This window comes from Pseudophryne corroboree, chromosome 6, assembly GCF_028390025.1.
Source record: "Pseudophryne corroboree isolate aPseCor3 chromosome 6, aPseCor3.hap2, whole genome shotgun sequence".
NCBI lineage: Eukaryota > Metazoa > Chordata > Amphibia > Anura > Myobatrachidae > Pseudophryne > Pseudophryne corroboree.
Window position 1 is genome coordinate 43,362,310 of NC_086449.1, and position 13,078 is coordinate 43,375,387.

At 46.1% G+C, this 13,078-nt stretch overlaps 1 protein-coding gene across 1 annotated transcript in view; it reads right to left on the minus strand.

The window, feature by feature from the left end:
• LOC134936024 (transmembrane 4 L6 family member 5-like) overlaps nucleotides 1–12,529 on the minus strand; it is a 56,457-nt gene extending 43,928 nt beyond the window's left edge. Inside the window, exons 1-3 of the mRNA XM_063930925.1 lie at nucleotides 12,347–12,529; nucleotides 9,147–9,212; nucleotides 501–664 (exon numbers count right to left, since the gene is read on the minus strand). Coding sequence (XP_063786995.1) covers nucleotides 501–664; nucleotides 9,147–9,212; nucleotides 12,347–12,529 — 413 coding nt within the window. The remainder of the gene's footprint in view (nucleotides 1–500; nucleotides 665–9,146; nucleotides 9,213–12,346) is intronic.
• Between the last annotated feature and the right edge of the window lie 549 nt (nucleotides 12,530–13,078).

Genomic DNA, 13,078 nt, shown 5'->3' on the forward strand with positions numbered 1-13,078 from the left:
GGTTAGGGTTAGGCACTAGGGGAAGGGTTAGGCTGCGGCAGGGGAGGGTCAGGGTTAGGCACTAGGGGAAGGGTTAGGCTGCGGCAGGGGAAGGGTTAGGGTTAGGCACTAGGGGAAGGGTTAGACTGCGGCAGGGGAGGGTCAGGGTTAGGCACTAGGGGAAGGGTTAGGGTTAGGCTGCGGCAGGGGAAGGGTTAGGGTTAGGCTGTGGCAGGGGAGGGTCAGGGTTAGGCACTAGGGAAGGGTTAGGTTTAGGCTGCGGCAGGGGAAGGGTTAGGGTAAGGCTGTGGCAGGGGAGGGTCAGGGTTAGGCACTAGGGGAAGGGTTAGGGTTAGGCTGCGGCAGGGGAAGGGTTAGGCTGTGGCAGGGGAGGGTCAGTGTTAGGCACTAGGGGAAGGGTTAGGGTTAGGCTGCGGCAGGGGAGGGTCAGGGTTAGGCACTAGGGGAAGGGTTAGGGTTAGGCTGCGGCAGGGGAGGTCTAGCCACTTCTGGAGTCTCACCTTGTATACTCGCTTTCCAATTTGAAAGGGGCCGTCCAGCGTGGATCTGCGTTGATGAACTGGTAATAACACACAGGGCCATTGATTAGACCCAGCAATGAGGTTACAAATCCGTAGATGGCACCGCACACGGCCACTGCAGCCAGGATGACAGACACTAACATCTGGGGGGGAAAAAAGAAGTGCATCGCTTTATTTTACCTTTTATACCATATACGTGTTTCACTGCTCGCCACAAAATGCATCGGATGCAGCATGGAGGAACAAGACTACAGTAGGTACATAAAATGTCAGTGAGGAGCTGCAGAGCATGCTGGGATACCGTCACTTTCTACATGCTCAGATCTCTGCAATTGTCCACCTGGCACGTAACAAGCAGCTTGCTCAGGATTTTGGAATCGTCAATAGAAAAACTCTGCTGGATCTCTTGCATGATTGTGGATTATGCTGGAAATACGCATGGTGGAAACAGCAATGACTGTCCCTCAAAGTCCAATTACCGTGGATTTTAAACCACTTCCTTTGTGAATTGAAAATGATGTTCTTTTCTATTAATAAAATACAGTGATGCTCAGTTTTCTCCTCGTGTACTGTATGTATTAAATTACCCACCTGTGTCTGTTTAAGTGCATTTAGAAATCTTCTATATAGTGTATCTGGGAGGTGCAAGAGACGTTCTGCTAAAAGTATGGGCTGAGGACTAATGGCCACCACCTCTGAGGAGGGATCCCATCCCCTGGCATAAGAGAGATGTTCTCTGATCACCTACCAAAAGGGAACATCGCCCCAAAATTCTCTCTCCACCTTTTAAATGGCATTTAAATAGACAAATACTGCAAATCAAAATCTAATTTTTAATGTGGGTGTGCATCACAGTCTTCATCACAATCTTCATCTTCATCATCCCCATCAGCATCACAATCTTCATCATCATCATCCCAACAATCAATGTCATCACCATTATCGTTCCAACCATCATCATCATCATCATCCAAATCATCTCCATTATCATCATCATCATCATCCTCCTCCACGTCATCAATTTCATCACCATCATCCACATCACCATCACACTAGGGGGTACATTTACTAAGCTCCCGATTTTGACCGAGATGCCGTTTTTTCATCAAAGTGTCATCTCGGTAATTTACTAAGCAATAATCACGGCAGTGATGAGGGCATTCGTAATATTTTGAAGTCCTAGGAAAAAATCACGAATGAATACACCATCGGTCAAAACGCGGCTGTTTAAGTATGAATCTCGGTCATTTACTAAGAAGTGCAAAGCAAAAAAAAACAAAACACTGCCGTGAAAAATTACAACTCGTAAAAAAGTGCTAAAAAAAAACAGACCTGCTTTTTTTTTTCGTAATTGGATAGGCATGCACGGATCCATGAGATCCGTGCATGTATATCAGTTGGAAGGGGTGGGAAAGTGCTTTTTTTTCCCAAAAAAATTGCGTGGGGTCCCCCCTCCTAAGCATAACCAGCCTCGGGCTCTTTGAGCCGATCCTGGTTGCAGAAATATGGGGGAAAAAATGACAGGGGTTCCCCCATATTTAAGCAACCAGCATCGGGCTCTGCGCCTGGTCCTGGTTCCAAAAATACGGGGGACAAAAAGAGTAGGGGTCCCCCGTATTTTTAAAACCAGCACCGGGCTCCACTAGCTGGACAGATAATGCCACAGCCGGGGGTCACTTTTATATAGTGCCCTGCGGCCGTGGCATCAAAAATCCAACTAGTCACCCCTGGCCGGGGTACCCTGGGGGAGTGGGGACCCCTTCAATCAAGGGGTCGTCCCCCCCAGCAACCCAAGGGCCAGGGGTGAAGCCCGAGGCTGTCCCCCCCCATCCAATGGGCTGCGGATGGGGGGGCTGATAGCCTTTGTTGTCAAAGAAAAGATATTGTTTTTAGTAGCAGTACTACAAGTCCCAGCAAGCCTCCCCCGCATGCTGGTACTTGGAGAACCACAAGTACCAGCATGCGGCGGAAAAACGGGCCCGCTGGTACCTGTAGTACTACTACTAAAAAAATACCCAAAAAAACACAAGACACACACACCGTGAAAGTATAATTTTATTACATACATACACACATACATACATACTTACCTTATGTTCCCACGCAGGTCGGTCCTCTTCTCCAGTAGAATCCAAGGGGTACCTGTTGAAGAAATTATACTCATGAGATCCAGGGGCCCAGGGTCCTCGGAGAAATCCTTTGTAATCCACGTACTTGAAAAAAATAACAAAACGCTTACCCGAGCCACGCACTAAAAGGGGACCCATGTTTTCACATGGATCCCCTTTTCCCGACTGCCAGAAAACCCACTCTGACTTCTGTCTAAGTGGGTTTCCTCAGCCAATCAGGGAGCGCCACGTTGTAGCACTCTCCTGATCGGCTGTGTGCTCCTGTACTGAATGACAGGAAGCACACGGCAGTGTTACAATGTAGCGCCTATGCGCTACATTGTAACCAATGATGGGAACTTTCTGCTCAGCGGTGACGTCACTTTAGGTCAACCGCAGGGCAGAAAGTTCCCATCATTGGTAACAATGTAGCGCATAGGCGCTACATTGTAACACTGCCGTGTGCCGCCTGTCAGTGAGGACAGGAGCACACAGCTGATCAGGAGAGTGCTACAACGTGGCGCTCCCTGATTGGCTGAAGAAACCCACTTAGACAGAAGTCAAAGTGGGTTTCTGGCATTCGTGGAAAGGTGACCCATGTGCAAACATGGGTCCCCTTTCAGTTCGTGGTCGGGACACAGTTTTGTTATTTTTTTCAAGTACGTGGATTACACCTGGATTCCCCGAGGAGCCTGGACCCCTGGATCTCGTGAGTATAATTTCTTCAACAGGTACCCCTTGGATTCTACTGGAGAAGAGGACCGACCTGCGTGGGAACTTAAGGTAAGTATGTATGTATGTGTGTATGTATGTAATAAAATTATACTTTCACGGTGTGTGTGTCTTGTCTTTTTTTGGGTATTTTTTTAGTAGTAGTACTACAGGTACCATCGGGCCAGTTTTTCCGCCGCATGCTGGTACTTGTGGTTCTCCAAGTACCAGCATGCGGGGGAGGCTTGCTGGGACTTGTAGTACTGCTACTAAAAACAATATATTTTCTTTTACAACAAAGGCTATCAGCCCCCCCATCCGCAGCCCATTGGATGGGAGGGGCCAGCCTCGGGCTTCACCCCTGGCCCTTGGGTGGCTGGGGTGGGGGACCCCTTGATTGAAGGGGTCCCCACTCCCCCAGGGTACCCCGGCCAGGGGTGACTAGTTGGATTTTTGATGCCACGGCCGCAGGACACTAGATAAAAGTGACCCCCGGCTGTGGCATTATCTGTCTAGCTAGTGGAGCCCGGTGCTGGTTTTAAAAATACGGGGGACCCCTACTCTTTTTGTCCCCCGTATTTTTGGGACCAGGACCAGGCGCAGAGCCCGATGCTGGTTGCTTAAATATGGGGGAACCCCTGTCATTTTTCCCCCCATATTTTTGCAACCAGGATCGGCTCAAAGAGCCCGAGGCTGGTTATGCTTAGGAGGGGGGACCCCACGCATTTTTATTTTTTATTTTACAGTGTTTAATTAAAAAAAAAAAAAAAATGAACCCCAGCACGGATCACACAGATCCGGCCGAGATTCATTGTAAAAAAAGTCGGCAGTGTTTTGCTAATCACTGCCGTAAAAATATAAAAAAAAACACGAATGACATCGACATCGGAAGAAAAGAAAAACCCGAATACGACAGCTTAGTAAATTAGTCGTAATCAATTCAAAAAGTTGCAATTTTACACTGTCGATGTCATTCGTGATTGAACTTTGACCTGAATCTGGAAAATACGAATCTTAGTAAATTTACCCCTCTGTTGTAGTTTGGCAATGGAGGAAGAAGGGTGATTTGTCCAATGAATAAGAATCAATTTCTTGGCTAAGGTAACTATAATAGTGATTGAAGGAATTATTGTGGATTTTCCCTCACGTAGCTCCTAATTTATGAGGTTTAAATATAGGCAGTCTAGAGGGATCGGGAACCTAGCATAGTTTAAAAGTATTGTTAATAAGTGAGAGAACCTTGTTCCAAAAACATCTCATTTTGTAACAGTCTCAAAAACAGTGCAGAAACTTGACATTGTACATATGACACTTGACACCAGAGACGTAACTAGATTTTTTTGGTGCCCTGTGCCAGAAAGAGCATTGGCACCACCTCTATTTTTTTTCAATAGGGACATAAGGTTCATGCCTCATGGGGAAAGGGCATATCAAGATTGATCTCAAGGAAAGCCTGTGTTATGATGCCCCTTTATATTCATGCTGCACTTGAGGGTTCATTGTTATTTAGTGACAATGCCCTTTATTAATGAACACATTTCAATATACTGCCACACCTAGGATTCAAACCTATAACCTGTTGCATTCTGAAGATGTATTGTCTTGGCTAATGGTAGTAGGAGTGATATGAGGACAGGTTGGGGAGTCAGAAAGACATGATGGCAGAAAACAAACAAGGGGGAACTTACAAGAAAACCTTAACAAGAAACAGAACCAGAAACAGTCCTGAAAGTAGATACTAGATTTCTGGCTAAACACATTTCTGGAGTCTGGAAAAAGTAGAAAAACGATTCTTATTTCGGGGCGTATGCTGCAACCCCGTGCCCGGTGTAAACACGAACAAAACATAATCAAGCAGAGAAGAAAATATCACATTTAAGGAAAAGTGTGGGGTCATACATGTCTAATTAGGTGTAGGGCAAAAGACCCTGTGTGAAAGACATTAAATAATCAAATCATTACATTTTCAGGAAACTGCTGAGTTATACATTAGTTAAACAGGAGTAAAACAGACGGAGAACATCCAACCTGAAATCTCTGCAACTAAAGAAACTACTTTTATCAAACTGCTGTGATTTTGGTCGCTCTGCAACTCAAACGCCTGCTTCCTAGAAATCCTGGACACTCCTGTCGGCTCGCCTTGCTTGGTCATTGCAAGGAACTCCCACGTAGTTTGCTGCACTTTTTATTGTTTGTATGTTTTCCTACACAGCTCTGTTTATAGCATCCTGTACAACTGCTGTATCTTTATTTGACTGTAATCACTGCTCCACTCCCATAACTTCTAACATTGTTTGTTGATCTTACTTATTTAGTCCTGCACCCATAACAGCTCCAAAGACTTCATCTTCCAATAGACTACTGCAGTTGTGCCTATATATTTCCAGTACTGTCCTTCTTTTTCCCATATTAACATTTTAACTGCACGGTTCCTATATCTGAAACACTCTCCATCATTACTGTTATTTTTTCCTCCACCCAAATTCCCTCAACACATGCCCCTCTTTTCTATAATCGCCCCCCCCCCCATAATCAGCAACTACATAATCCTCTTTTCTACCACCTGCTCCCACCTCTTCCCTCCACTTTCCAGTCTCTTCCTCCTCTAGCCCATGCATTTCCCATCACCCTATTTTCAATCACGTCTCTCTTCACCATGGTCCCACTACGCCAAAACTGAGCCCTGCACCCTCCATTCTCTCCCAGTCACCTCTCCTTACCTTCACATCACACTGAAACATCACCCTGCCCACCACCTGCACTTACCCTTCCTCATTCGGGAAACCACACTATTCCTACACTTTCTTCATTACCGTGCTCTAAAGCAATCTCTACTCCATGCTACAGCAACCCTGATAATCTCATTCTTTTCTCTCCTGTGCCATCTGGAATGCCAACTCTGTCTGTAATAATCTGGTCCCCACCATGACCTCTTCTTCTCCAGTTGCCTGAAGTTTCTTACCAACAATTAAACCTGGATTTCCCATTAAGACACCACTTCTCCCATGGTGCTCTCCTATGGGAGATTTAAGTACTCTCACACACCCCCGGGGATCACCATGGTGGTGTCAGTGGTGGCTCCAGTGGTGGGCCTGCAGCACAGTGCAAAGTTCAGATAGTGGTGCCACACCAACTGCCACCAACTGTGATCCCAAACAGACTCACTGGCAGTTGGTGTGGCTCCCCTATTTGAATTTTGGACTGCACTGCAGCCCCTCCTCTGGAGATACCACTGGTGGTGGAGTTGGGGTACTTCTATCCTCCAATTACTATTACCAAATCATAACCTCAGAACAATCCCTTGCATTCTCTATATTCAAGGTTAATACTATTTGCCTCTTCCAAAGTCTTTACCTTCGAGTAGCTGTCATTTATCATCCCACTCTCCATAGCTTCAAATTCCTTGACAATGTTGGTTACTGGCTCACATACTTCCTCTTTTCAGACCTTCCCTTCCACATCTTAGGTGACTTCCATATTCCTATGGATTCTCCCACTAACCTTTTTACTAAACTTTATACCCTCACATTATCAATTGGTCTCACCCAATGGGCCTCTTCACCATCCCATGTGAGTGGACACTAGCTTGATCTGGTCTTCACTCACCATGGTGATATTTCTAATTTAACCAATTTCCCCACCACCTCTCTGACCATCTCTTTTAACATATCCCTCACTCCATCACCACCTCTGTCTCCCAAGGCCATCATCACTAAGCGTAACCTTGAGGCTGTCAACACAGAAACCTTATTCTCCTTATCAGACTGTCTTCTCTCACTTATTGTCTTTCTCTTCTTTCCTGAAAAAGCTGTTTCCCTATGTAATGTCTCCCTTACTTCTGCTCTTGACTCTTGGCTTGGCTCCGGCAGTCACTACTCGGCCCCACAGAGCAACACCTCAACCATGGCATTCAAAATGCACCAGATATCTGCAAAGTCTTCACAAACTGCCGAGCGGTTGTTGTGGAAATCATGCTACTATGCAGACTTCCTCCATTTCAAATGTATGTTCTCATCATACAGTTGCTGTCCTTTCCATCTCTAAGTAGTCATTTTTCATGACCCTTATCTCTACTCAGTTCTCCGACCCCCATTGTGGCTTTGACCTGTTCATCACCCTCCTCTCCCTCCACCTCCTCACTCTCTTCTATTGACCCAATACACATCTAGAATTAACTCTGTTACATCAGGGCATCACATCCCACCAAACCCACAGCACTCCATCCCCTCCTTTCTCAACCAACCCCTTCCCATCCATCCTCTCCAAGTGAAGGTTGTACTTAGTTTGTGATGTACTCTCCTTATACAACTAGCTTTCTCTGCGGCATCCCGTTCCCTCTCCCACATCATCATCCTAGATCTCTATCATATTGCATCTTATATTCCTACCTTGCTCCTACCTGCCTTTCTTGCATTCCATTTATTTATGGAACTATTTTGTCATTCATATTATTTAGTCTTATCTCTGCTCATATTGTTCTTATGACAAGTTGGTTACATAGATGTGTGTTCTAGTGACATTTTTGTATTGTTTTACTATTTCAATAAAAACAGTTAACACAAGAGAGAAACAGAACAAGGATGTATGAGGTGAACAAGGAAGGTGAATACATGAAGGTAGAGAGGCCCCTGCTCATGAGAGGTCATCCGGAGGGAGAGGATGATGCTGAGGTAGCTGTTGGGACAGGATGGGAGCTGGTAGAACCTGCATATGGAGCAGTATCAGGTTGGGAGTAGGACAGCAGTTAAAGTTTTGGAAAAGTGCTTGAAAGTTTGAAGAATGGGGAGAGACTGGTCAGTTGGGGTTGGGAGCAGCAGGAGGAGGTCTGGAACAGTGACCTTTGACAGAGAAAAGGGAAGTGCATGTAAAGATAGATCTAGAAGGGAATTTAGGATGGTATCTTGTGACAAGCTCAGCAATTTATGAGAGGGAGGTATCAGTGAGGATTTTGTAGGTGAGTAGCTTGAAATGGATTCTGGACAGAATGGCGCAGTGTATGTGATGATTTTTCATCACCTCAGCCCCGTCTCATATCTCATTGCCGTCTGTCATTGTACTTACCCATATCTCATTGCTCCCTGGCCCTCTCTTGACTCATTGTCCACTATCCCCCTCATGTCTCATTTACCCTTACCCTCTTATGCCTCATTGTCCTCCAACACCCTCATCTCATTGCCCACTAGCCATCTCTTGTCTCCCTGCCCTGTGACTTCTTTTTTTGTTTCATTGGACCCTGGCACTCTCTTGTGTCTAATTGCCCCCTGGCCCTCTCATGTCTCATTGTCCCATGGCTATCTCTTGCATCGCATTGCCCCAATCCCATCTCCTAACTCTCGTTGCTCCCTTGGCCCTCACTTGCGTTCCATTGCCCCCTGGGCCTCTCTTGTGTCTCATTGCCCCTGGGCCTCTCTTGTGTCTCATTGCCCACAGGCCATCTCCTGTGTCTCGTTGCCTACTGGTCCTCTCTTGTGTCTCATTGCCCCATGGATCTGGCCATATAATGCAGCACTTTTACAGAGAATATTTACTTGTTCACATCAGTCCCTGCGCCAATGGACACTACAGTCTTACCACACATTAGGGTTCATGCCTTTGTCAGTAATGAGGTAACCTACCAGTAGGTTATTGGACTTTGGCAAGAACCCTATGCAAACAGGGGGAGAATATAGAAACTCCACACAGATAGGTCTCTGGTCAGAATCAAATCCAGGAACCCAGTGCAACTTAGTAACCATCAGGAGAATGTCTGTGCTATTTTTGTGATTTTCTGTTGGCATCAGAATATGTAGTAATGCTATTATCTCACCCCACAGCGGTTGATACAGGTCCTTCGTTTGCCGATGTACTGGATGCATATTGCTGGAATCAGGACCTGCAATTACAGAAAGAGGTGACAGTAAACAGGACTATTCCTTCATCCACTGATCATGTCAGACATCCATCTCCATAAGAAGATCATCACATCCGGATGGGGATTTCCTTCAAAGACAGTTATACTGTCCATCACGGAGCACATTCGCTGTGCGTGGCGTGAGGGTGCTTTAACAAAACGTAGTGTCCATTGAATCCTACGATGAACGCTCCTTCAGGTGCACGGTAACCATCATTTTAAAATAATGTCCAACAGGTTATGACCAGACATGGAGTCATTCTAGGGACCATTGGCTGCAGATATTTTAGGCATTTGCAGGTCTTCCTCACCTCCGTGCCCTGTACTGGCTGCACTTGCTACACCCTCTGTTCATTCAGTAAGGTCGGCTGAATCTCTGACTCACAAGTGAATGTGTTAGAAGAAACCAGACATTGGGGGTCATTCCGAGTTGTTCCCTCGTTATTTTTTTTCGCTACAGAGCGATTAGTCGCAAACTGCGCATGCGCAATGTTCGCAGTGCACCTGCGCCAAGTAAATTTGCACAAAAGTTTGGTATTTTACTCACAGCCTAAAGAGGTTTTTTCATCGTTCTGCTGATCGTAGTGTGATTGACAGGAAGTGGGTGTTTCTGGGCGGAAACTCGCCGTTTTCTGGGAGTGGCTGGAGAAACGGGGGGTGTCTGGGCGAACGCTGGGTGTGTTTGTGACGTCAATCCAGGAACGAAACTGACTGAACTGATCGCAGTGTAGGAGTAGGTTTTGAGCTACTCAGAACCTGCTAAGAATTTTCTATTCGCCATTCTGCTAATCTTTCGTTCACAATTCTGCTAAGCTAAGATTCATTCCCAGAGGGCGGCGACCTTGCGTGTGCAATGCTGCTAAAAGCAGCTAACGAGCGAACAACTCGGAATGAGGGCCATTGCCAGACACCCCTCACCTCTCAGTCCTGAAGTGGCTGCACCTGCTACACCCTCTGTTCATATGTCACTGCTATTATCTTTTAAAACATTTCAGAGAAGTCAGCAAAAATCTCCAGCTCACAAGTGAATAGGTTAGAAGAAACTTTAAAATAGGGTTTAGAAGATAATAAGTATACATATTAGGGAACATTTTTGTAAATACTGTATTAGTCATTCCATTTTAGTTATCCAAATGCTTTTTTTCCTGGAATAATAGCTATGCTGGCCATACACTAGGTCAATATTGTGTACAAATACACGATATCGATGCGTCGATTGATGCATTGTGCACGGCCCCACGGGTCACAAACTGCATCAAAGGATCATACGTGTAACCCATATTATCTGTCGTAATCGTGTGCACATCGGGGGTCATTCCGAGTTGTTCGCTCTTTAGTTTTATTCGCAACGGAGCGATTAGTCGCAAACTGCGCATGCGCAATGTTGGCAGTGCGCCTGCGCCAAGTAAATTAGCACAAAAGTTTGGTATTTTACTCACGGCGTAACAAAGTTTTTTCATCGTTTTGGTGATCGTAGCGTGATTGACAGGAAGTGGGTGTTTCTGGGCGGAAACTGGTCGTTTTATGGGAGTGTGCGGAAAAACGCTGGCATTTCTGGGAAAAACGCTGGAGTGTCTGAAGAAACGGGGGAGTGTCTGGACGAACGCAGGGTGTGTGTGACGTCAAACCAGGAACGAAACTGACTGAACTGATCGCAGTGTAGGAGTAAGTCTCGAGCTACTCAGAAACTGCTAAGAAATTTCTATTCTGCTAATCTTTCGTTCGCAATTCTGCTAAGCGAAGATACACTCCCAGAGGGCGGTGGCTTAGCGTGTGCAATGCTGCTAAAAGCAGCTAACGAGCGAACAACTCGGAATGAGGGCCATCGTACCATGCATTATGCACATACGATGCATCGTATGATTTTGAGTGGCATTTCCCTGGAATTTTTTTAATGAATTATTAATGGGGGGTTTTTTTTGACTGTTTAACGACACATCGTGTGTCCAGATCTGCCGGGAGAATTGAAAGGAAATCCTGCCTGAAATCTGATCGGATACTGGTCGTCCAGGTGTATGGCCAGTGCCACCATTAAGATCCGTATACACTAATTGTCATTTTGAGCCTTCCTGAGTGACGTCGCTTACTGCATCGACTAGTGTGTGTACGCTGTAAACGATGAGCGATGCACGGCCCCGCGGGTTGTAGTCTCAGGCGTGCATGCAGCTCTATCATCGTCCAATTCATGTTCCGCTAGCGATATCGCACAGTGTGTATGCCCGTCGTTGGGCGACCGGCCCCGGAGAGAGAACACTAGGCAATATCGTTTATTGAGCACATCGCCTAGTGTGTACTGTGTACCCACCTATAGACATGCTGAATACTAACAATGTACATCAGTGCTGCAATAAACAGTATACAGTTTATGATCTGAATAAATAAAATATTTTCCCTAATTTCATGTAAATTAAAGCGTTCCATTTCCCCCTCCTTCCCTCCATCCTCCTGTCTCACCTCCTTCTGCTAAGGACACTTCTGCCTTTTGGGGGTAATTCCAAGTTGATCGCAGCAGGATTTTTGTTAGCAGTTGGGCAGAACCATGGGGGTAATTCCAAGTTGATCGCAGCAGAAAACATTTTAGCAGTTGGGCAAAACCATGTGCACTGCAGGTGTGTCAGATATAACATTTGCAGAGAGAGTTAGATTTGGGTGGGTTATTTTATTTCTGTGCAGGGTAAATACTGGCTGCTTTATTTTTACACTGCAAATTAGATTGCAGATTGAACACACCACACCCAAATCTAACTCTCTCTGCACATGTTATATCTGCCTCCCCTGCAGTGCACATGGTTTTGCCCAATTGCTAACAGAATTCCTGCTGCGATCAACTTGGAATTACCCCCCATGTGCACTGCAGGGGGGGGCAGATATAACATGTGCAGAGAGAGATTTGGGTGGGGTGGGTTCAATCTGCAATCTAAATTGCAGTGTAAAAATAAAGCAGCCAGTATTTACCCTGCACAGAAACAAAATAACCCACCTAACTCTAACTCTCTCTGCAAATGTTATATCTGCCCCCCACCCCCACCCCTGCAGTGCACATGGTTTTGCCCAACTGCTAAAAAAAATTCCTGCTGCGATCAACTTGGAATTACCCCCTTTGTTCCTTCACTTACCAGAACTCCATTTCCAAGAAGTCCCCCGAGATAGAGAACCTCAGGGGTGAGCCTCTCCCGCGAGTTATTCACAGCATCGGTGCTCCAGCCCGGGAAGAGTAGCAGAATATTGCAGATCATACAGAGGGCACAGAAGGGGTACAGGGACACCCCTATAAACTTGGTGCAGTCGCCGGTACACATGTTTCCTGGGGGGGGCACCACCAATTAGATGGAAGGTAAAAGGTAAGATTGGGGCCGCTGGGCAGAGAGAGCTCCGGAGATGGAAAGAATGTACATTGGATCAGTGAGATATCTTTGTCTCCGGCTGCTTCTTCCTTATTGCAACTTGAGTCACTGTCATAAACAGAGTGAAGTTTGTACCTGACTTTCAGAGTGCGGGTAATATATACACACAAAACACACAAAAAATAATCCATTTTGTTTTTACATCCACAGTACATAGGCCCTCATTCCGAGTTGATCGCACGCTGCCGTTTTTCGCAGCGCAGCGATCAGGTTACTATTGCGCATGCATATGCACCGCAATGCGCACACCCGTCGTACGGGTACAAACAGCATCATTGCTGTGCAATGCTTCTAGCGAAGAATCCGTTCGCATAACCGATCGCAGGGAGAGTGACAGGAAGAAGACGTTTATGGGCGTCAACTGACCGTTTTCAGGGAGTGGTTGGAAAAATGCAGGCGTTTGCAGGGCGGGTGTCTGACGTCAATTCCGGGACCGGACAGGCT